This window comes from Nansenia antarctica, assembly GCF_963989245.1.
Source record: "Nansenia antarctica genome assembly, chromosome: 11".
Taxonomy (NCBI): domain Eukaryota; kingdom Metazoa; phylum Chordata; class Actinopteri; order Argentiniformes; family Microstomatidae; genus Nansenia; species Nansenia antarctica.
The window spans coordinates 23,565,023-23,586,175 of record NC_137681.1 but is presented as its reverse complement, the minus strand read 5'-3'; the positions used below and the strand labels follow the sequence as shown (position 1 = coordinate 23,586,175).

At 41.7% G+C, this 21,153-nt stretch overlaps 3 protein-coding genes across 3 annotated transcripts; all 3 read left to right on the top strand.

Annotated features, from left to right (window-relative positions):
* Positions 1-818: 818 nt before the first annotated feature.
* On the top strand, positions 819-8,184 carry LOC308168028 (chromodomain-helicase-DNA-binding protein 1-like; the record flags this gene model as incomplete). The annotated part of the gene is made up of 13 exons (XM_080542506.1): positions 819-869; positions 1,498-1,513; positions 1,860-1,975; positions 2,241-2,347; positions 2,917-3,028; positions 3,486-3,520; positions 3,627-3,708; positions 4,360-4,522; positions 4,994-5,149; positions 5,844-5,936; positions 6,591-6,687; positions 6,997-7,070; positions 8,180-8,184. The coding sequence occupies 13 exons, from the start codon at positions 819-821 to the stop codon at positions 8,182-8,184; spliced, it is 1,107 nt and encodes a 368-aa protein (XP_080398632.1).
* A 1,779-nt stretch (positions 8,185-9,963) lies between these two features.
* Positions 9,964-11,776, top strand: gpx9 (glutathione peroxidase 9; the record flags this gene model as incomplete). Its single annotated transcript, XM_080542599.1, has 5 exons — positions 9,964-10,095; positions 10,375-10,468; positions 10,791-10,921; positions 11,256-11,386; positions 11,484-11,776. The coding sequence occupies 5 exons, from the start codon at positions 9,964-9,966 to the stop codon at positions 11,539-11,541; spliced, it is 546 nt and encodes a 181-aa protein (XP_080398725.1). The 3' UTR covers positions 11,542-11,776.
* Positions 11,777-12,280: 504 nt separating this feature from the next.
* Positions 12,281-20,858, top strand: ndufb8 (NADH:ubiquinone oxidoreductase subunit B8). The gene is made up of 5 exons (XM_080542194.1): positions 12,281-12,387; positions 13,280-13,406; positions 13,927-14,026; positions 14,898-15,053; positions 20,702-20,858. Exons 1-5 carry the CDS (start codon positions 12,303-12,305, stop codon positions 20,792-20,794), a joined length of 561 nt encoding a protein of 186 aa, XP_080398320.1. The 5' UTR covers positions 12,281-12,302; the 3' UTR covers positions 20,795-20,858.
* The last annotated feature ends 295 nt before the right edge of the window (positions 20,859-21,153 follow it).

The following is a 21,153-nucleotide window of genomic DNA, read 5'->3' as shown; positions in this document are numbered from 1 at the left end:
CCCTTGCCTAGATAGTTGATTTCATCGATATGATGAATGATATATGAAATATATATCTATTTACAGTACAGGCCAAAAGTTTGGACACACCTTCTCATTCAATGCGTTTCCTTTATTTTCATGACTATTTGGTACATTGTAGATTCTCACTGAAGGCATCAAAACTATGAATGAACACATAGGAATTATGTATTTAACAATAAAGTGCGAAATAACTCTAAATATGTCTTATATTTTAGATTCCTCAAAGTAGCCACCCTTTGCTTTTTTGTTGTTAATAAAATATATAATAATAATATTAAATATAATATGTGTTAATAATAATATGTTATTATATATATATATAATATTATTATTATATATTTTATTAACAAAACATTTTTATTTTATTAACAACAAAAAAGCAAAGGGTGGCTACTTTGAGGAATCTAAAATATAAGACATATTTAGAGTTATTTCACACTTTTTTGTTAAGTACATCATTCCACATGTGTTCATTCATAGTTTTGATGCCTTCAGTGAGAATCTACATTGTAAATAGTCATGAAAATAAAGGAAACGCATTGAATGAGAAGGTGTGTCCAAACGTTTGGCCTGTACTGTATATTCTAGAAAGGTCATCGTCGAGGCTAGCTAGCTTCATTGCGTAGGCGACGAGCTGTATTTCAAACTGCATTAATCACGTTTACACCCCCCAACATTAATAGCTGAACATGTCTGTGGCTATGTTCATGTTATCTGAATGGATATCTAGGTCACTTAGCCTAGCTACGAACATAGCCAACCGCAGTGACCCAGGTCGTGTTATCTAGCAGCACATGGCCTCGACGGAGGAACGGGAGAGTCGAGACCAACACAGTTTGCTCATGGTTACACTCTAATTTCGTTGCATAACATCATACTCCTTTACACATGAAACAGAACACCAAACCTCTTTGTTTTGTTTTGAAAACTTTCACTGCTTTTTCACAGGGTCGTTTTGGAGGTTTTTCTTCACTTAAGAAATGTACGGTACTCTGATGCTGCTGCCTTCTGCTGGATGAATCACTATCACTACCCCAACTACCCGTGCTGTGATGGCGAGGAAACCCCGTTGACAAGGCGCTGCTATTAACAGTCATTCACCTGAGCTGGGGGCTGATTGGCTCCGATAGCTGTCAATCAATCTGGACGCAATAAGAATCATTCATTATTAATGCATGTATCAAATACAATTGGACCTAATGCACAACCCCGGTAGCCTATACCAAAAACCACCAAAAGACAAAATGTGTCGAATATCATGGGAACCTTGCTGCAAACATGAAGCTAAGAATCTAGGTGTGTTGATTATACTTATACTAGATTCTGATTTAAGCTTTTGAGCCTCACTTCAAATCTATCACTAGAAATGCTTTTTTTTATCATCTTCGGAAAACATGACAAGCTTCCTACAGAAAATAAAAAAACAAAGTGCCAGGGAAAGTGAAGACAAATCTGTCTGAGAGTGAATTGCAGAAGTGGGGTTTACAAGGTTCGTGGCTGAACTATTATGACTGAACTGAAATGAAAATGATTCCAGATTTCAGAATATAATGTTGCCATATTATGTTGCCCTACGAAACATGCGAAAATACATAATCATGCAAGCAAACTATACCGAAATAACATGAATGAACTACTGTTACCTGTTAAGAATCTGTCAAGTAAATGACGACATGATCTCCTGATTATACAGAATTTGCACGTCATGATCGTGGCAATGAATGACGGCTGCAAGTGGAACAGCCAAAACGTGCAGCCAACCCAACTACTACTAGCATAATTCATTTGCTTTTATTTATACTTGTCTTGTGCTCAACATTGGTGTGTCTCCTTAGGGATACGGTTGAGACCCTACCAGTTGGACGGAGGGGTACAGTGGCTGACTCAATGTCTCAAGAATCAGGAGGGGTGTATCTTGGGAGATGAGATGGGCTTGGGCAAGACATGTCAGGTATGCTACAGTTACCTTTGTTCCCCCCTGTCCATCTCTTTACATAGGTGGAACGATGTGCATGTATCGTTTGCTTAGTTCTGTCATTCAACATTCAACAAGATGTTGGTTGCTACTATATGTTTGTATGTTTGTGTATATATGTGTATGTTTTTCAAGACGCAGGGCTCTCAAGTCTCACGCATTGGGCCACACCTTGTCTCATGCCCAATGCGTGAGACTTGAGAGCCCTGAAGATGTGTTTGTCTGTGTTTGCTGCCTTCAGACCATCTCTCTGCTGCTGTACACGAGAGGGGCCTTAGGAGACGAGGGACCGTTCCTAGTGCTGAGTCCACTCTCTGTCATGGAGAACTGGAGGCAGGAGATGGAACGGTGAGAAGATCAAAACACTTCATGTCTCAGTCCCAGACAATCATTCACTTAACATAGCTCCTACCAGCCACTGGGTGGGAGCCTTGTCCACATTGAGAATACAAGTCATGCTCCTCCTGAGACATCTACTGCCCCCCAGCACTGCGTCTCCTGAAGACACCCGCTTTCCCTTCTACTGTGTCCCTAAAAACTTCTATTGACCCCCTTGTACTGTTTCTCTGTTTCTCCAGTGTCTATATATATTTAAAAAAAACAAAAAAACAGGTTGAGAAGAAGGTTTTCCTTCTATCAATGGCCCCGGGCCTGAGCTGGATTACTCTTCCTGCTACGACTGGTGGATTGATGATTCACTTGCTTAGTCAAATGTATTGATTGTAAGTCGCTTTAGAATAAGGCGTCTGCTAAATGCCAAACATGTAAAAAATGTTTACAGGTTGACTCAGGCATTTAGTATTCATGTGTTGTTATGTGAACCAAGCATGAATGTCCTAGTGCTGGGTTTGCGCAGTAAGAGCTTGGTCTCCTGGCCTGTCGTATGAATGTGCTCTGACAGACTGTTGCCCCCCCAGCTTCTCCCCGGGTCTGACTGTGCTGTGTTACACTGGGAGCAAAGAGAAGAGGGCGGAGCTGCAGAGAGAGATGGACAACCTGCACTTCAATGTTCTGCTCACCACGTACGAGGTGATCCTGTGTGGCAATGTGGCAACTGTCTATATATCGTGACGTTAGAATTATAAGGTTCTATCTCCATTTTTGGTCAAAATTTAGTTTTTTTTACATAATCTGATCCATTAGGTGTTTATTAATGCCTGTGTGGTGTTATTTAAAAATGTTGACATTTTTTAGTTAGTAATTAATAAAATACAAAGGTTCCATCTCACAAAACATAATGGAATGTAAAAACTTTGACGCTCAATATCTCTGAACTACCCTAAACGGAGATAGAACCTTATCATTCTAAGCTCACGAACTGTCTATATACGACCTTCAACTGTCTATATATTCACCTTTGACCTTCATATTAATTTCTCCATTAATTCAACTCAGTCTTATCTGGATTTTTGATGTGTCCAATTTGACTCTCACTCAAAACGCTCTCTCACTCTCTTTCTCTCTCTCTCTCTCTCTTTCTCCTCAGCTCTGTCTCAACGACGCTTCGTTCCTGAGAAGGAGGTGCGCTTGACACTTCTTCATAGCTAACACCCAGAATGCTTAGCAAATTCAAAAATCCAACACTATACACCACAGGCCGTATACAACAACATGATCTTGTCTACAGGTGGAAGTGGAAGGTTCTAGTGGTGGACGAGGCTCACAGGCTGAAGAACCAGAACTCCTTGTTGCACAAAGCCCTGACAGAGGTAAGTTACCTGCTGACCAGGAGAGGCTGGTGGAGGTTGACATCATGTGTTTGAGACCATCCCTCATTCCATTCCATGCCAATCTCTCCCTCCACCAGCCCCCCGCTGCTATTCGGTTGTTAAGTCGTGACGTGTTTCCGGGTCCAACGTTGGCTGAGGCGCTCTCTTCGAAATGCCGCAGTAACGCTAATAATTCATTATATTTGTATAGCGCTTTTCCGAGGCTCAAAGACGCTGACAATATGGGAAAAACGGGAAAGTGCTGTGTCCCTTGTTGTATGAATAGATCCGAGCCTAAAAAACGATTGAACTGTCATTCTACCACTTTAGTACACTGGTACTCTGGTGCTTTAGTACACTGGTACTCTGGTGCTTTAGTACACTGGTACTCTGGTGCTTTAGTACACTGGTACTCTGGTGCTTTAGTACACTGGTGCTTTAGTACACTGGTACTCTGGTGCTTTAGTACACTGGTACTCTGGTGCTTTAGTACACTGGTACACTGGTGTGGGGAGTTTTTTATTTGGACCCGGAAATTGCTAAACGTCACAAAGAAGTGACGTCAGACTTAACAACCGAATTGAGTCTAACCCTCTTTCTCAGCATTTGCCATGGTCTGCCTTGCCGTGACAATCCTCCCTCACCTTGCAGTTCTCAGTGGGGTTCAGAGTGCTGCTCACTGGGACCCCCATCCAGAACAACCTGCAGGAGGTCTACTCCCTCCTGACCTTCATCCAGCCCAGCCTCTTTCCACCAGAAGAAGTAGACGACTTCGTCAGCACTTACTCACATGTGCAGAACCAACCTGCTCTGGGTACGGCACTACCTAGGAATCAACCTGCTCTGTATTTGCAATACCCCCAAATGTGTCTTTATATACAATACTTACAGTATATATGACACAATATTTTGTTGTATCTGTTGAGCATCTTCATTTGGCTGTGATATACAATGTGTACGATATGGAATTAGGAATTAATAAGTACACATATCGGATTCTGTGTCACTTCGTGAGCTTAGAATGATAAGGTTCTATCTCCGTTTAGGGCAGTTCAGAGATATTGAGCGTCAAAGTTTTTACATTCCATTATGTTTTGTGAGATGGAACCTTTGTATTTTATTAATTACTAGCTAAAAAATGTCAACTTTTTTAAAATAACACCACACAAGCATTAATAAACACCTAATGGATCAGATTATGTAAAAAACTCAATTTTGACCAAAAACTGAGATAGAACCTTATAATTCTAACGTCAGGACTTCCTGTCTGTTCCAACGCCCTCAGCCTCAGAGCTCCAGTGTGTCCTCCAGCCCTTCCTGCTCCGGAGGGTCAAAGCAGAAGTGGCGGCCGACCTGCCGAAGAAAACCGAGTTGGTGATGTACCACGGGATGTCAGCCCTGCAGAAGAGATACTACAAGGCCATCCTGATGAAGGACCTGGGTGAGACTGCTGCAGTGGACTTTATGTACTGATGATGCTGAGTTCAGGGTTCCCACGGGTCCTTGAAATCCTTGAAAGTTTGTGAATTTGAGAAAAAAATAATCAAGGTCTTAAAAGTTTTTGAAAATAGACATGGGTCATTGAAAGTGCTTGAATTCCCCCCCCCCCTCTTTCTAAAAAAAGTATAATATATATGTTCAACTTTTTTTTACTTAGCTCGTCAACTAGTAAATACGTTTCTGTATTGCTTAACTTTACACATATTTCACAATATATTGTTTTGCTGTGCTGTGGTAGAGATGACAAGAGACCATCTAGTATTCACACATTCAAGCCTCTCTTTTTAATTGTTGTCTGTGAGCGGATAGTTCCTATTATATAAATTCTCATCTAGATCTGTCTCAAACTATGCCAAACTATGTGTTGGGTCCTTGAATTTGAGGGAATTGAGTCTTGAAAGTCCTTGAAAGGTGCTTGAATTTGATGTTTCAGAAGGTGTGGGAACCCTGTGAGTTATACTTATTTGAGACTTAATTATGAACAATTTAGTCTCAACCTATTTGGTTGTTTCCATTGCTGCTTTATGTTGAAACCTTTTTAGGTTATGTCAGAAAATACCATTGTTCACTCAAGGAAACCCTTTTCACTCACAAGGAATGCAACTGTAGCAAACTGGCCTCTGTGTTGCTTTCAGACGCCTTTGAGAATGAACAAGGCAACAAGACCAGGCTGCTGAACATACTGATGCAGCTGAGGAAGTGTGTCGACCACCCCTACCTGTTTCATGGTGAGTCCTTATGTGCAGTCAGCACTGCAAGGTTGGCAGATCAGCGGTTCGAGCCCCGGCTGGCCACATGTCGAAGTGTGTTTGGGCAAGACACTGTTACGCTTGCCTGGCTCTTGACAAAGTGACAAAAAGGGAGACGACACACATGGATAACAATAATAGGAGATTTATTAACGTAAATAATGTAGAATAGAAATAATGATAAAGAAACTAGCAACGACAACCAAAACCGGCTGCTGGTCGACAAAGGAAGAGAGAGAGAACATGAATCTAAACCCACTCTTTAATTAAGGTTCCTGGGATAATTAGCATGATCAACCACACCTGAGCCCATCTGGAAGGTCGACAGGACAACAGGTGTAATAGCGCCCACTATAGGACCAAGTGTGGATCGTCACAACACTGAACCCCAAAATTGCTCCCAGTGAGCGGGCCAGCGCCTTGCATGGCAGCTTGCCGCCATTGGTGTGTGAATGTGTGTGTGAATGGGTGAATGAGAGGCCGTTGTAAAGCACTTTGGAGCAGCAAAAAAGGCGCTATATAAGTGCAGTCCATTTGAACCATTTACCATTTACTGTGGGACGATACAAATGACTGCTGGGCTTTGTTTAGTATCTGTGTGGTATGCAAACATGAACCACCACTCCTGCTCAGGAGTGGAACCAGAGCCGTTTGAAATGGGGGAGCATCTCATCAAGACCAGTGGAAAGCTGTGTCTTCTGGACAGCATGTTGAAATACATGCATGAAGGGTTAGTCCCTCTGCCTTCACTGACCAAACTGTACAGCCACAAAGCAACCAAGATACCCCCCACATCATTTTGCCATTTAGCAGACGCTTTTAATCCAAAGCGATTTACAAATACGAATTACAGGGACATTCCCCCTGGAGTAACTGAGGGCTAAGTGCCGTACTCAAGGGCACACTAGTAGTGGTGTGGTTTTCAGGCGGGATTTGAACTCACAACCTTCCGATCACAAGTCCAACTCACTATCCACTAGACTAGACCACCATTACACCTTACATCTCTGTGTGTCTTGCTCTCCATGTTTGTGTGAAGGGGCCATCGGATTTTGCTGTTCTCACAGATGACCAGAGTGCTGGACATCCTACAGGATTACATGGAGTACAGAGGTAGACTACAGTACAGTGTTAATTTTGTCAGGCTTTTGACAAACTGTAGTATTCCCCCAAACCACTACAAAGACGACTACATACAGTAAGCAATGGTACCAGTGCAAGTAGACCAGTGTACTCAGTGATCAGATTCCAGAGAGAATTTACGAACGCAGCCTTGTTGTTCTAGATTTTTTTTTTCATTATCAACCTATCATTGCGCTTTAGAGTAAAACAAAACACGCAACTGTCGCGTCTATCTTTTCATGGCAACTCTACATTGTGATTTACAAGGGATATTAACTAATATTAAGTAATATTATTACTTGGTTACATTTTGCAATTGATCCGCGGTACACATGCGTGCCGAACCGTGGGGGGCGATCCGTTACACCCCTACACAGCTACCTATATTTTCCTTACCGGGTCAACGGTTACAGGCTGACTCGGCCCCGCTTCTTCTGTATCCTCTCTATCCTCTGTATCTGTACCCTGCTCCCGCTCCTCCCTGCCAGCCTCCTCTTCAACCTGTTGCTGTTGCTGCTGTGGTAAACTTGAGGGTGCAGCAAACATGTCCCTAATATTTACACATTTGGCAGCATCTGCCTCGAGTTTCTTTTTGTTTTTCTCCCTAAGTTTTTCCCAGCCTCCCTTCCGTTTTAGTGTGCTTTTGCGCTCCATCTCTCTTAGTATCTATCTAGTAACTATCCAGGCTAACTACATTTATTTTGCCGGCAGGCTCGGCCCGAAACTACCGCGAAACGGAGACGGAGGTCTGGTGCTGCGTGCGTGCGTGACCCCTGACCCCCCCCCCCCCCCCCCTTCTCTCTGTTGATTGGGCCAGCCCAGTGTCTGTATAGAAAATTGACCAATGGGCCGCTGTCCCTGATTTATGGGCCGTTCAATGGTAGCTTTCGATTTATGGGCCGTTCGATGGTAGCTTTCGGCCGGCCGGCTGGTAAAAAAAATAAAAATAATAATAATAACTTTGTTTTTATTTTTTTATTTTGCCGGTCGGCTCGGCCCAAAACTACCGCGGCCCACCGGGCAAATGCCTGGTATGCCAGATGGCCAGTCCAGCCCTGTGCTAGACTATATGAATCTCGTCTGGGACGTAATTCTGACAGTTTAGAGGGGTTTAATAACGGTTTTCATGCATTTAAGATAAGTCGAAAATATAGCTGTAATATAGCTGGTTTATATGATGGCCAAGCGTAGACGCGAGGTTGAAAAGACGTCTATTGCTCAGAGGGGAGCAAATACCGTTCCAGACAGCAGTCTGAGGATGACATGATGCTCTGCCTGACCACCTCCATCTCCCCCAGAATAGACAAGTTGTGTACCACCAACCAGGGCCAGTCATCTCACTGAGGTAGGCATACCTGGCTTCCTGAAGCTAAAAGTTTCATTGTTGAAAAATAATAATAATAGAAAATATAAGCCTCATCAACAACAACAACAACAACAATAATAATAACCAATCATAATTATGCATGAACGTTTTATCAATCATAAACACATATAGGCTAATAACCCAGTATATAAATGTAAATGTAAAATATAAATAGGTTAATACAGTGAAAGAAAAGGTGAATGAAGTAAATATAAAAGTTATTATAGGCTTTAAAATGTGAGACATTTAAAAATATATATTACATGTGGGGGTCCCTGTTCTGTTTGTCTCTCGTCCAAGGGGTCCTTGGGTTGAAAAAGGTTGAACGACTCTCTACTCCTCTCCCCGTCTGTGATGATAACTGCGTCGCTGCTTTCACACGTCATGCGCGGTATCAACCAATGAAAATGCGTAGGGGCGTGGACAACATGCAAGATACGCCCCCAGATATTTGCATACAGATCTGATAAAGTGAAAAAGAAAGAATAAATGTTGAAAAGAAAGAATGAATGTGGAAAAGAAAGAATGAAAGAATGAATGTGGAAAACAAAGAATGAATGTGGAAAAGAAAGAATGAATGTGGAAAACAAAGAATGTATGTGGAAAACAATGTGGAAAACAAAGAATGAAAGTTGAAAACAAAGAATGAATGCGTAAAAGAATAAATAAATATATAAATGTATTTCGTTATACTGTGTGTATTCATTCATTAATTTGTTCATACATTCATTTATGTATCTATATATTTATTGTTAATTTTGACAGACTTGGTCCTCCATATTCATACACAGGAGTTTACTTACGGAAAGCACGCACTTTCAGCATAGTCATTGCGTGCGTTCGTAAATACGCTCTAGAAATCTGATCAGCACCGCTGAACCCAGTGGGCGCTCCGGCGCTCTCAGAGCGACTTTACGAACGCAGTCATTGTAGATCTGTCTGATACCTGTGGATGGAGGCATAGTTACAATAAAATAAACTTGATCAACTTGTGATGTGGGGAAAAAACGTAATAATTGTTACAACAAAAATCATACTATTTGTATTAAACAACTTATAGATAAAATGCATATAGTTAAATATTAAATTAAACATATATAAAATCTGAAGTTTATTAATTGGCCACATATCAAATCAGTCAAATCTTACACACAGGCCTACATCGAATTTCCAGACGAGTAACCAAAATAACCTTACTCATTATAAAAACAGATGGCGGGCAACGATAAACAAATAATAATTGTATTTGTTTACCATAGGCATACCTGTCAATTGAAAATGAGAGGACACCAACGACTAGTAGGATCTGCATAGCCATGCAAACGTTGGACAAATAACCCTCCTGTCAATTCACCTCGTAGCGGAGACACAATGGACTCAGTCATGCTGAACAATTGCTGACCCTCTTTCAGTTCCACTGAATGAGATGTGCCTACGTGCTGGCTGAGTGAATCCCCACTTCTGACCGACTACTCTGGATATAGCCTACATAGCCTATAGGCTAAAATATAATCTCCAATGGAAGATATATCAATCTATGATTTCAATGCGGAGACTCTGGACGGTGAGACCGTCCCGCTCAGCAACTACAAGGGCAAGGTGCTCCTCATCGTGAACCTGGCCAGCTTCTGAGGGTCAACGATAGAGGAGGTAATGGTGCTGGTCAGCTAGCATAACTGTATTGATAACCCCCAACATACAAGCTATTTTTGAAGTAAGTTGTTTATGTAGGAAAGGGATGGTGTAGTGGTGGCCAATTTGGATAGTGAGTTGGACTGGTGATCAGAAGGTCATGAGTTCAAAGTCCCACCTGGGAACACCACCACTAGGGTGCCCTTAAGTGTCCCCCAATCTCTAATTGTAAATTGCTTTGGATAATGGTAAAAATGTAAATGTAATCGGTGTCTCATTCTATTGTTCATCCCAAAGTATCACAGAATGAATGCACTCATGGAAATGTATGGTGACCACAACTTCACTGTCCTTGGATTCTCCTGTAATCAGTTTGGCCTTCAGGCACCCGGTGAGAGCTTTGATTTGTCATTCTTTGATTTTCATGTGATGAAATGTCTTTTTTTCAAGGTAATACTCAATGCTAGAATATCGTTCTCTATTGAGTAATCTGTTTGCAAAACAATAAAGTTATGGTATATACAGTACAGTATGTAGGCTCGAGAACCATCGGTTCTCAAGGCTACTTACTTATATACAGTACAGTGAAGTTTGTCATAGCTCTCAGGTTGTATGGTTGGTTCCCTCTGAACTAAATCTCTACATTTTTGTCATTATGCTTTTATCATCTGTTTTATTTATTGTTGATTTTTGTACATTTTTGTATATTTCAGAGGGAAATCATGAAACCCTCAATATTCTGAAGTATGTCAGACCAGGTGGGGGCTTTGTCCCGAAATTCCCTGTGTTTGCCAAGATTGAGGTCAATGGATTAACCGAAGAGCCTCTTTTCACCTATCTCAAGGTAGTGTATTTTACAGTGTTGCCGTGCGCCCTGAAAAATATAATTGAAACATGATAGTTATATTAATAAGTATATAAGTACTGTCATGTTTTGCATTTGTTTGAGGAAAACTATTTCAGAAGTTTTATCAGAAATTTGACCCAGTTTCTGAAATGATGCCACACACACACACACACACACACACACACACACACACACACGCGCACACACACACACACACACACGCACGCACGCACACACACACACACACACACACACACACACACACACACACACAAATAGAGTGTGACGTCACTGACAACCTCTGGTCTTTGGACTTGTCGCTTTACAACAGGAGTCCTTGCCTTTTGTGAACCCTGTCATTGGAGATATAAAGAAATTCTACTGGTCACCAATAAAAGTCAACGACATTCGCTGGAACTTTGAGAAATTCCTTATCAAAGCAGATGGGGAACCCTTTAAACGGTAAGTCATAAAACCAAATAAAATGCAACATTTCATACATGGGATGTATGGAGATACAGCTCTAATGGTTAACGGTTTCTCCTTTTATGGTTAACAGTTATGAACTCCATGATCCTATTGAAGAGGTAGAATGCGACATTGGAAACCTTCTATAAGTGACTGTTAAGGAGCAGTTGTTTCATCGGCAGAGGCAGAGTGAAGATCCCTCAGTAAATGCAGACTTGCACCTGAGTTGGATCTGATGGAGTACAGGGAACAGGAACAAGAGTTTTAGTGCATTCACTTGAAATTCCTGGTCTCTCTTCAGCCTCTGGTGGTGTTCATCTCAGCTGCTTTCAATGCAACTCCCTTGTTTTATAAAACAAAGAATGTGAATAAATGTGTGGTTAAAGCCTCAAGACGTGTCTTGTATGTCATTGATTCAATGTGTATGATGTGTGACAAAAATGTAATTAGACAGACAAAATGTTATAAACCCACCTCTAAGTCAAAATCCACCATCACTTTCAAATAATTGGCCAGTACTTGGGTGGATTAGTGTAAACCTCTACACATCTTTGAAAATAGAAATAAAAGAGAACATGAATCATTATTGATATTGTATGTGATGCAATACGTGACCTATGATTTGATATGTTATTATAAAAGTGGAGTTCATCATTTGGATTTTTAAGAAGAAATACATGGTTGAACCAAATCATACTAGACGTGTATGTCTGGCAGCTTGTTGTTTGTTTGTTAGTTAGTTAGTTAGTCAGTTTGTATGTTTGTCTTGTGTATAAAACTGAAAAACTGAAAAGAAAATATTTACACATATTAAATAAAACGCGAAAGGAGCCTTACTGCATCCCGTAGTTTTCACTATGCGCATGCGTATTTCACTCGTCAATGTCACAGACAGCGACCAGTAGTAAACATGGCGGGTCTGCGACGCTGGGCTACAGCCCTCTCCAAGGGGACAGGGCCAGGCTTCTCCAAGCTCCTCTCTGGGGCTAGAGCAGGTTTGTCAGTCCTTCTGTGAAGTGTGTGGATGTCATTGGGAAAACACAATATTAGCGACATCAAAGACACAGGAGGAGGTTGCGACCGGCCAGGAGCTAACCTTGACTGGCTAACATGCTAAGCTAGCAGCTCAAAGGTGGCACAGTGGTGCACATAGTGATATAAGAGCAGGATCTAAATAGAAGAAGAATGATAGTGATGGTAACTGTGGAATATACAGACGTGTGCAGAGGTAGTGTTGTAAACATCAGTATAGTAGAGGTATATACAGTTATGATCTATGTAGGTTATGTACAGAATCTAATGTGCAGAACAGAAGTATTAAGAAGCTATGTCAGGAGACATGTGCAATGTGCAATATACAGTATGTTACACAGCTAGTAATGTAAACATCAGTAGTGTAAAGGTTATAGAGTGATCACATTAACATCAGTAGTGTAAAGGTTATAGAGTGATCACATTAACATCAGTAGTGTAAAGGTTATAGAGTGATCACATTAACATCAGTAGTGTAAAGGTTATAGAGTGATCACATTAACATCAGTAGTGTAAAGGTTATAGGGTGATCACATTAACATCAGTAGTGTAAAGGTTATAGAGTGATCACATTAACCAGGGATGAGCAGCCATCAGAGTATTGTCATGCAGGCATAGTTGTTGTTATTAACGCAGCTTCACTGCGTTCTGTCTGATTGGATCAGCAGGACCCAACGTGTGAGTGGTCGCAAACGTTAGATGCTTGAAAGACAAAAAACTGTCTTGTTATTGGTGTTATTACTCTGTTATGATAACGACGACCTCAGATAATGCCCTCATCCGACTTCACTGGACTTCATCACGTTATTTTATGGATCTGTGCCATCTGTCGTCTTCTTTTTACATGTGTCCCAGCCTCTGGAGTTAACAAGGGTATGCTTCCTGGTCCATACCCCAACACCCCGGAGGAGAGAGCAGCCGCGGCCAAGAAATACGGCATGACGCTTGCGGACTATGAACCGATGCCCGATAATGGCGAAGGGTAAAGGATGATAAGTTGACCTACTGTCTCATCACCTTATGTTATGTTATGTTAATTTTATTTATAATGCGCCCCCCATCCAACTTTTACACCGGCCCGCGGCCCGGGTAAAGGAACAGATAAAGACAAGGACAAGGACAAGGAACACAGAAAGCAAACAGACACAGGCGACTTAAACGAACATCTCAAGGGATACAATTCACAACAAATAGGGAGTAGACTTAGGGAACATCATTGACGAAGAGGTGGGATTTTAACTTGGCTCTAAAGGAGTCCAGAGTGGGGGCAGACTTGATGGCGTAAGGGAGCGCGTTCCACACCTTATATTAACAGCAGTATGTTCCCTTTGCTGTGTAGCTTTCAAATGTATTTGTAAAAGTTGTCTTTGCCGACTTCAATGAATGCATGGTCCAGTGTTGAGTCGTACAGCTGTCTACAAACTTACATGGAACAGTAAACAGCATTATCAGAGGATATTGAACTTACAAACGTACTAATGCTTTCCTTATTGTGGTTTTAGATTTGGAGACTACCCAAAGTTGCCTGATCGGTCCCAACATGAGAGAGATCCCTGGTACAAATGGGATCACCCTGACATAAGGAGGAACTGGGGAGAGCCGGTAAGATAGACATCCTTTATATGTAAGGTGAATTTGGGTAATGTGGGACACCACAGTGTGCAGTTCCAGTGTGTTTATTTCTATTCTAACAAAATCTTGTCATGATTTCAGCCGCATGAAATCCATGCTAAACCTATAATAAAAAGTCCTGTTGACTAACAGGAAATACACACAGGAATAACTAACAGAAATACACACCTTACCCAATGTCCCAGATTACCTGAATTCACCCTATATTTTTGTTTTCGTTTTAAGAAGAGATAACAAAAATAAGTAGAGAAAAGAAAATACTGATCTTGCCGATATCCTCATGCAGGCTGTTCTAGTCTGGGGGCAATATTAATTCCATGTTTTTGTATTTATTTTTTTATTTATTTTTCTGATTTTATCCCTTTTTCACCCAATTTGGTATCCAATTGCACCCAACCTAGCATCCAATTATCCCCTGCCTATTGCGTAGGATCCGCCGCACGACCCCGTGGCCGGCAGCCCCAGAGGAGATCGCCAGGCACACTAGCTGTCTGGCTCCTCGAGCCCGACACCGTTACTCCAGCACCAGACGGGGGCGGTGTTGCGCGACGGATCCTTGTCCGGAAATAGTCCTATACCCCCCTTGGGAACGGCCGCTCAATATGCCGCTCCCTGTGAGCCCCGGCCATATCCGGGTCTGGCGAGACCGGGATTCGATCCCAGTCCCCGGTGGGCAGCTTGCACTAGAGGCTAATGCTTAGACCGCTGCGCCACCGCGGGGCACAATTCCATGTTGTTTAATTGTATTATGTGTATTTGAATTCATGAATGGTTTACCATACAAACTTTCTTTATTTTTTACTTTCCACAATCTCTCAACTGCAATGTTTCCCCTCTGTAGATGCACTGGGACATTGACATGTACACCAGGAACCGGGTGGACACCTCTCCCACCACTGTAGACTGGAGAACTATGTGCACACACTTCTTCGGTTTCTGTGGGTTCATGCTGCTCATGTTCTACCTTGGCGAGAAATACCCATCTTACCAGCCTGTGGTATGTACTGGGAACACTGCTGCGTCATAATGGTTATTCTCAGCCTCAGGAAGTCAGGAAAGGGAGGTTACAGTAGTGCAATGCTTCTTATGATCTGATGTCTGTCTGGACTCAATTTGATGTCTACAATCATGTCACAGCCATGACAACCATGTCATAACACATGGCCTCTCATCTGAATCTGATGTTTGTTGTTACATCCCATTATACAAGTATAAAAGAGTAGAATGTGTAGGCTTCGGTTCCTCAACATTGTAGCAGCAAGAGAAAAATGGTAATGTATTATTGCTTAAGTATACCAACCCTCTCGGTAGCTCGGCCCTCAAGAAGTTGTGTCCCCCCCCCAAATTAAATTAACACAATAGCAAATTATCATCATCATCATAATTGGTGTGGGCCACAGTGACCGCTGTCGAGACAAGACGAGTGGTTCCCGACATGTCCTGCTGCATAAAGAGATGACTCGAGGGGGGAGAATTACATTTGACACCCAAAAGTGTGCGTCCTTTCCCTCCTTTCCCATCTACTGACTGAACTTACCAACATTACTACTGATTACCAACGTTATAAAATGATTCATAAACAATGTGGCTGTTTTTGCTGTGGCTTAATTTTTGGTAATTTAATAAGATTTAAGATTAAGTACCTTGCATACTCGCACAGTTCTGATGGACCCAAACAAGCATGTTTTCGATGGGGTGGTTCATTTCGGAAAGATCCTGGCATGGGAACTTTTCTCTGACACACACAGACAGACTCTAGACCTGTAATCATTTAATGGGTTTTGGAATTCAGATGCATCTTCCCAGAATCATGTTGTCTTTAGTTGAATAGTTTATTTGTCTGATGTGGCAAGGCAAGGCAAGGCAAGTTTATTTGTATAGCACATTTCATACAACAGGGGCAATTCAAAGTGCTTTACATGCATTATATAAAAATACAGCAAGAGGAGCATAAGAAAATAACAATTACAATGAATAAAATCAAATATAAGAAGTAAATAGATAAAACATTTAAAAAGACAATAGTTAATGGGAAAAAGACATTGATAGAAGTGTTTGTGTTTAATCATATCCCTCCACATCCTTCTACATCCCTCTACATCCCTCTACATCCCTCCACATCCCTCTACATCCCTCTACATCCCTCTACATCCCTCCACATCCCTCTACATCCCTCTACAACCCTCTACATCCCTCTACATCCCTCCACATCCCTCCACATCCCTCTACAACCCTCTACATCCCTCCACATCCCTCCACATTCCTCTACATCCCTCTACATCCCTCTACACCCCTCTACATCCCTCCACATTCCTCTACAATCCTCTACATCCCTCTACATCCCTCCACATCCCTCTACATCCCTCTACATCCCTCTACATCCCTCCACATCCCTCTACATCCCTCTACATCCCTCCACATCCCTCTACATCCCTCTACATCCCTCTACACCACTCCATATCCCTCCATATCCCTCCATCCCTCCACAAGAGGAGCATAAGAAAATAAAAATTACAATGAATAAAAGCAAATATAAGAAGTAAATAGATAAAACATTTAAAAAGACAATAGTTAATGGAAAAAAGACATTGATAGAAGTGTTTGTGTTTAATCATAACTGGTGCAAAACATGAAGGTTTTTAGCTTGGATTTAAATATTTTAAGGGTTTGGGCCTGTTTGATTTCTTCAGGGAGTTTGTTCCAGGAGCATGCAGCAGCGTGACTGAAAGCTGCTGCACCGTGTTTTGTTTTTACTCTTGGAATTATTAGCTGATTTGTCTCAGCTGACCTTAGGGACCTTGCGGGAATATAGGGTGGGAGGAGATCTGATATGTATTTTGGTCCAAGACCATTTTGTGATTTGTATGTAATTAGGAGGATTTTGAATTCAATTCTCTGAGAGACTGGTAGCCAGTGCAGGGATCTCAGGATTGGTGTAATGTGTTCAAATTTCTTTGTTTTTGTTAGGACCCTAGCAGCGGCGTTTTGGATGAGCTGCAATTTACGAACAGCTCCTTTAGATAGGCCTGTTAGTAGACCATTACAATAATCAAGTCTACTCGAAACAAATGCATGGATGAGTTTTTCAAGGTCTTGCTTGGACATGAAACCTCTCATTCTTGTTATGTTTTTCAGGTGATAGTAGGCTGATTTAGTTATTGAGTTTATGTGGCTGTTGAAGTTTAGATCGGAGTCTAGAATTACACCAAGATTTCTGACCTGTTTTTTACTGTGAAGAGAGAGAGAATCAAGTTTTGCACTGACTTTCGATCTTTTGTCAGGTGCACCGAATACAATTATCTCTGTTTTCTCCTTGTTTAGTTGGAGGAAGTTTTGTGTCATCCAGGCGTTTATTTGCTCAATGCAATTACAGAGATTGTCAATGGGACTATAGTCGTTCGGTGAGAGGGCTATGTAGATTTGAGTGTCATCCGCATAGTTGTGGTAGGCAATTTTGTTCTTTTTTATGATGTGTCCCAATGGAAGCATGTAGAGATTGAATAGAAGGGGGCCAAGGATTGACCCTTGGGGAACCCCACATGTCATTTTAATTTGGTCAGATACAAAGTTGCCAATGGAGACATAGTAGCTTCTGTCCTGTAGGTAGGATCTAAACCAGTTTAGGGCAGTGCCCGAAAGTCCTACCCAGGTTTTTAGTCTATCTATTAGAATGTCATGGTCTACAGTGTCAAAGGCAGCACTAAGATCTAGTAGTACCAAAACTGAGATTTTTCCGGAGTCTGTGTTTACGCGAATGTCATTAAGGACCTTAATAAGGGCCGTTTCAGTGCTATGTAGGGGGCGAAAGCCTGATTGAAAGTCATCAAAGAGATCATTTAGGGTCAAATAATTGCTAAGTTGTTCGTGGGCAACCATTTCAATAATTTTTCCTGTACAGGGAAGGTTTGATATGGGTCTGTAGTTGTTTAGTACAAAGGGGTCTAGGCCGTTCTTTTTTAGTAGAGGCTTAATAACTGCAGTTTTCAGGGCTTCAGGGAAGATTCCTGATGAAAGGGAGGTGTTAATTATTTGTATTAGTTCGCCTGCCATGCAGCTAAATATGTTTTTTAAAAAGCTTGTTGGCAGGACATCAAGGGCACAGGTGGATGGTTTAAGACGTGACATGATTTTATCTAGGGTCTTGTAATCAATGGTGTTAAATTGTGACATGGTTGTTATGTCCGCCCTATTTGGGGTTGTTAATGGGGACATGTTTTTCATGCCTGACACAGAAGACCTAATGCCTTGTCTAATGGTTTCTATTTTATTGTTAAAAAAGGATGCAAGCTCATTGCATTTACTAGTTGAGTGAAATTCCTGAGCAATGGGTGTTGGGGGATTTGTTAGTCTGTCAACAGTTCTGAAAAGGATGCGGGCATTATTTATGTTATTGTTTATGATCTTAGAGAAAAATGATTGCCTGGCACTTCTTATTTCTAAGTTATAGTTCTGAAGATTCTCTTTATAGATATCATAGTGGACTTGAAGGTTTGTTTTTCTCCATCTGCGCTCTGCTTTACGACATTCTCTTTTTTGGGTCTTTACGGATGGGGCAGTTCTCCAGGGAGCTTTTTGCTTACCAGAGATGCATTTGGATCTAATGGGTGCAATATCATCAATGGTTTTTGTGATTTTTAAGTTGAAATCGTGTAGAAGGTCATTTACTGAGGTTGGAATAGAAGTTTGGGGTGGGGGGGCTAGGGAAAAGGCCTGTGTGAACAGTGCACTGGTCTTTTCATTGATATATCGTTTGGAAATAGTTTTAGACATAGTTTGAATAACAGGAAAGATAGATACGTCAAAGAATATGCAACAGTGGTCAGACAGGGCAATGTCAGTTACAACAACATTTGAAATATCTAGGCCTTTGGTGATGATAAGGTCCAGAGTGTGACCTCGATTATGAGTAGGGAGGTTCACATGTTGTTGAAGTTCAAAAACATCTAACAGAACAGAGAGTTCTTTGGCTTTGTTGTCCTCTGAGTTATCTACATGAATATTGAAATCACCAGCAATGATCAGACCATTAAATTCAGTAGTAATGATGGAGAGAAGCTCTGTAAGTTCATTAAAGAAGCTAGTAGAGTATTGGGGTGGTCTGTATAAAATTATAAAAATAATTCGAGTGGAACATTTAAAAACAACTGAAAGATATTCAAATGATAAAAATTCCCCGAAGGATTTCTGTTTGCAGTTAAAACTGTCTCGGAAGAAAGAGGCGATTCCACCACCTTTTTTGTGGGATCTAACGACATCTAAGGTTCTAAAATTGGGGGGTGCTGACTCAATAAGAATTGGTGTCTTGTTATCTTTATCTAACCAGGTCTCAGTGATAAATAAGAAATCTAGTTCATAGGAGCTAATCAAGTCGTTGATTAAGAGAGACTTATTAGCTAAGGATCTGGCATTGAAAAGTGCTAGCTTGAGTGGTTTTGTGTTTGGTCTCTGTGTGGGCTGTGTGTGGCAGGGTACAGAAATTAAATTTGAGGGGTGTATAAAGCATTCAGACTTGCAATTAACTGTTCTGTTACTGATATGAACAGGGATAGCAAGAGTTGAGAGTCCCAGCTTTATATCAGGAATGTCAATGGTATCAACTCTATGGAAGCAGGGACTGTTAGAGCATCAACTGATTCTGGGTGTCATCCGGGGGATGGGGATGGGTGTTGTAGATAGCATCCTGTGGCGGGGTAGGGCGATGGGTATTGTTGATGAGGCTGGCATTGTTGATGAGGCTGGCGTCACAGGGAGTGTGGGGCCAGGTGTTGTAGAATGGAGAGTTGCCTGAGATGGAGCAGCTTTCGGGGTGAGCTCTACTCCTGTCTTCACCATTTTCTCTAACCTAGCTGAGAAAGGCAGGAACGGCGTGAGTTGGAGGAAGGAGAGCTCAGTGGACTCAGTGGATGAGTGTCTCTGGGAGTTGGGGGTAGAGTGGTTTGGGGGGTCGGGGGCAGAGTGGTTTGGGGGGTCGGGGGCAGGGAGGGAGGGTGGGGGGAGAGAAAAGGGGCTGGACCGTCGCCTTAGTGGGGGTTCAGCCAGCTGTGATGAGTTTGGAGGGCCCTTTACTGTAGGCTGTAATGAGTCGCAGGACTGTGGGGAGAGTTTATCCACTGTGAGCAGTTCAGCTGCCTGTGCTGAGTCTGAAGAATCCTGCACTGTAGGCCTTTCAGTTGGTTCAAGAGCGAGGGAAGGGGGAGCAGAGTTTATGAGGTTGAAGAGTATGTTGTTCATCAAATGGTATTCTCCCGATCTGTTTAAGTGGAGGCCATCTCTTTTGAATAGGTCTCTCTGCCTCCAGAATATGTTCCAGTGGTCAATGAATTTCAGCCTTTTAAGTTGGCACGCAGCAGAGAGCCACGTATTAAGGCTTAGGAGCCGGCTGAATTCCAGGTTACCTCTGTCAACAGTGGGTAGCGGTCCACAGATGAATGTCTCAATCTTAAGCTTGTCAAGTCTATTGAAAAGTTCCATGAAATCACGTCTCAAGTCTACTGAGCCCATTTTACGTGAATCGGTTTGTCCCACATGTAATACAAGACGCTTTGTGTCTGGGTTTTTAGACAGTGTTTCTTCCAAATCTTTTGTTATTTCTGAGACTATTTCTGATGTGCTCCTTTTCATGTGAATATTATTTTCTGCTTTCAGGCACCAAAACAATATCCTTACAATAACCTGCATCTGGAGAGGGGTGGTGATCCAGATAAAACACCGGAGGAAGTTAAACATTATGAGATTTAATGTTTAAATTGTATCTTGTGTGCAACTTGTGTATATTTCTGTCTCTAATAAAAACCTATGCTTAATATTATCGATTTTTATTATCCTAGTTATGTTTGATGATATGAACATTTTATTTAATAACGTCAGGACAGCTGAGTCACTACCTATCTTCGGCCGTAGACTAATGATGACCCAGTTCTGTAGGTTTCACCTGGGCCCCACCTCCTCAGGCCTCTACACCCATAACATCCTACATTAACTGAAGTTGGAAACAAATCAAAACAAAATGTATTTTTCTCTAGCACTTTGACTTCCGATGGCACTCGTTCTTTGAAGGTTTCCTTATTTCCCTAGGAAGTAATCCTTCTAGCATTGTG

Excerpts from the sequence above, each read along its gene's own strand:
- ndufb8 (XM_080542194.1), top strand. The coding sequence starts at position 12,303 with ATGGCGGGTCTGCGACGCTGGGCTACAGCCCTCTCCAAGGGGACAGGG. Across the intron at positions 13,407-13,926 it reads ATGCCCGATAATGGCGAAGG|ATTTGGAGACTACCCAAAGT; the intron begins GTAAAGGATGAT and ends TTGTGGTTTTAG. Across the intron at positions 14,027-14,897 it reads GGAGGAACTGGGGAGAGCCG|ATGCACTGGGACATTGACAT; the intron begins GTAAGATAGACA and ends TCCCCTCTGTAG.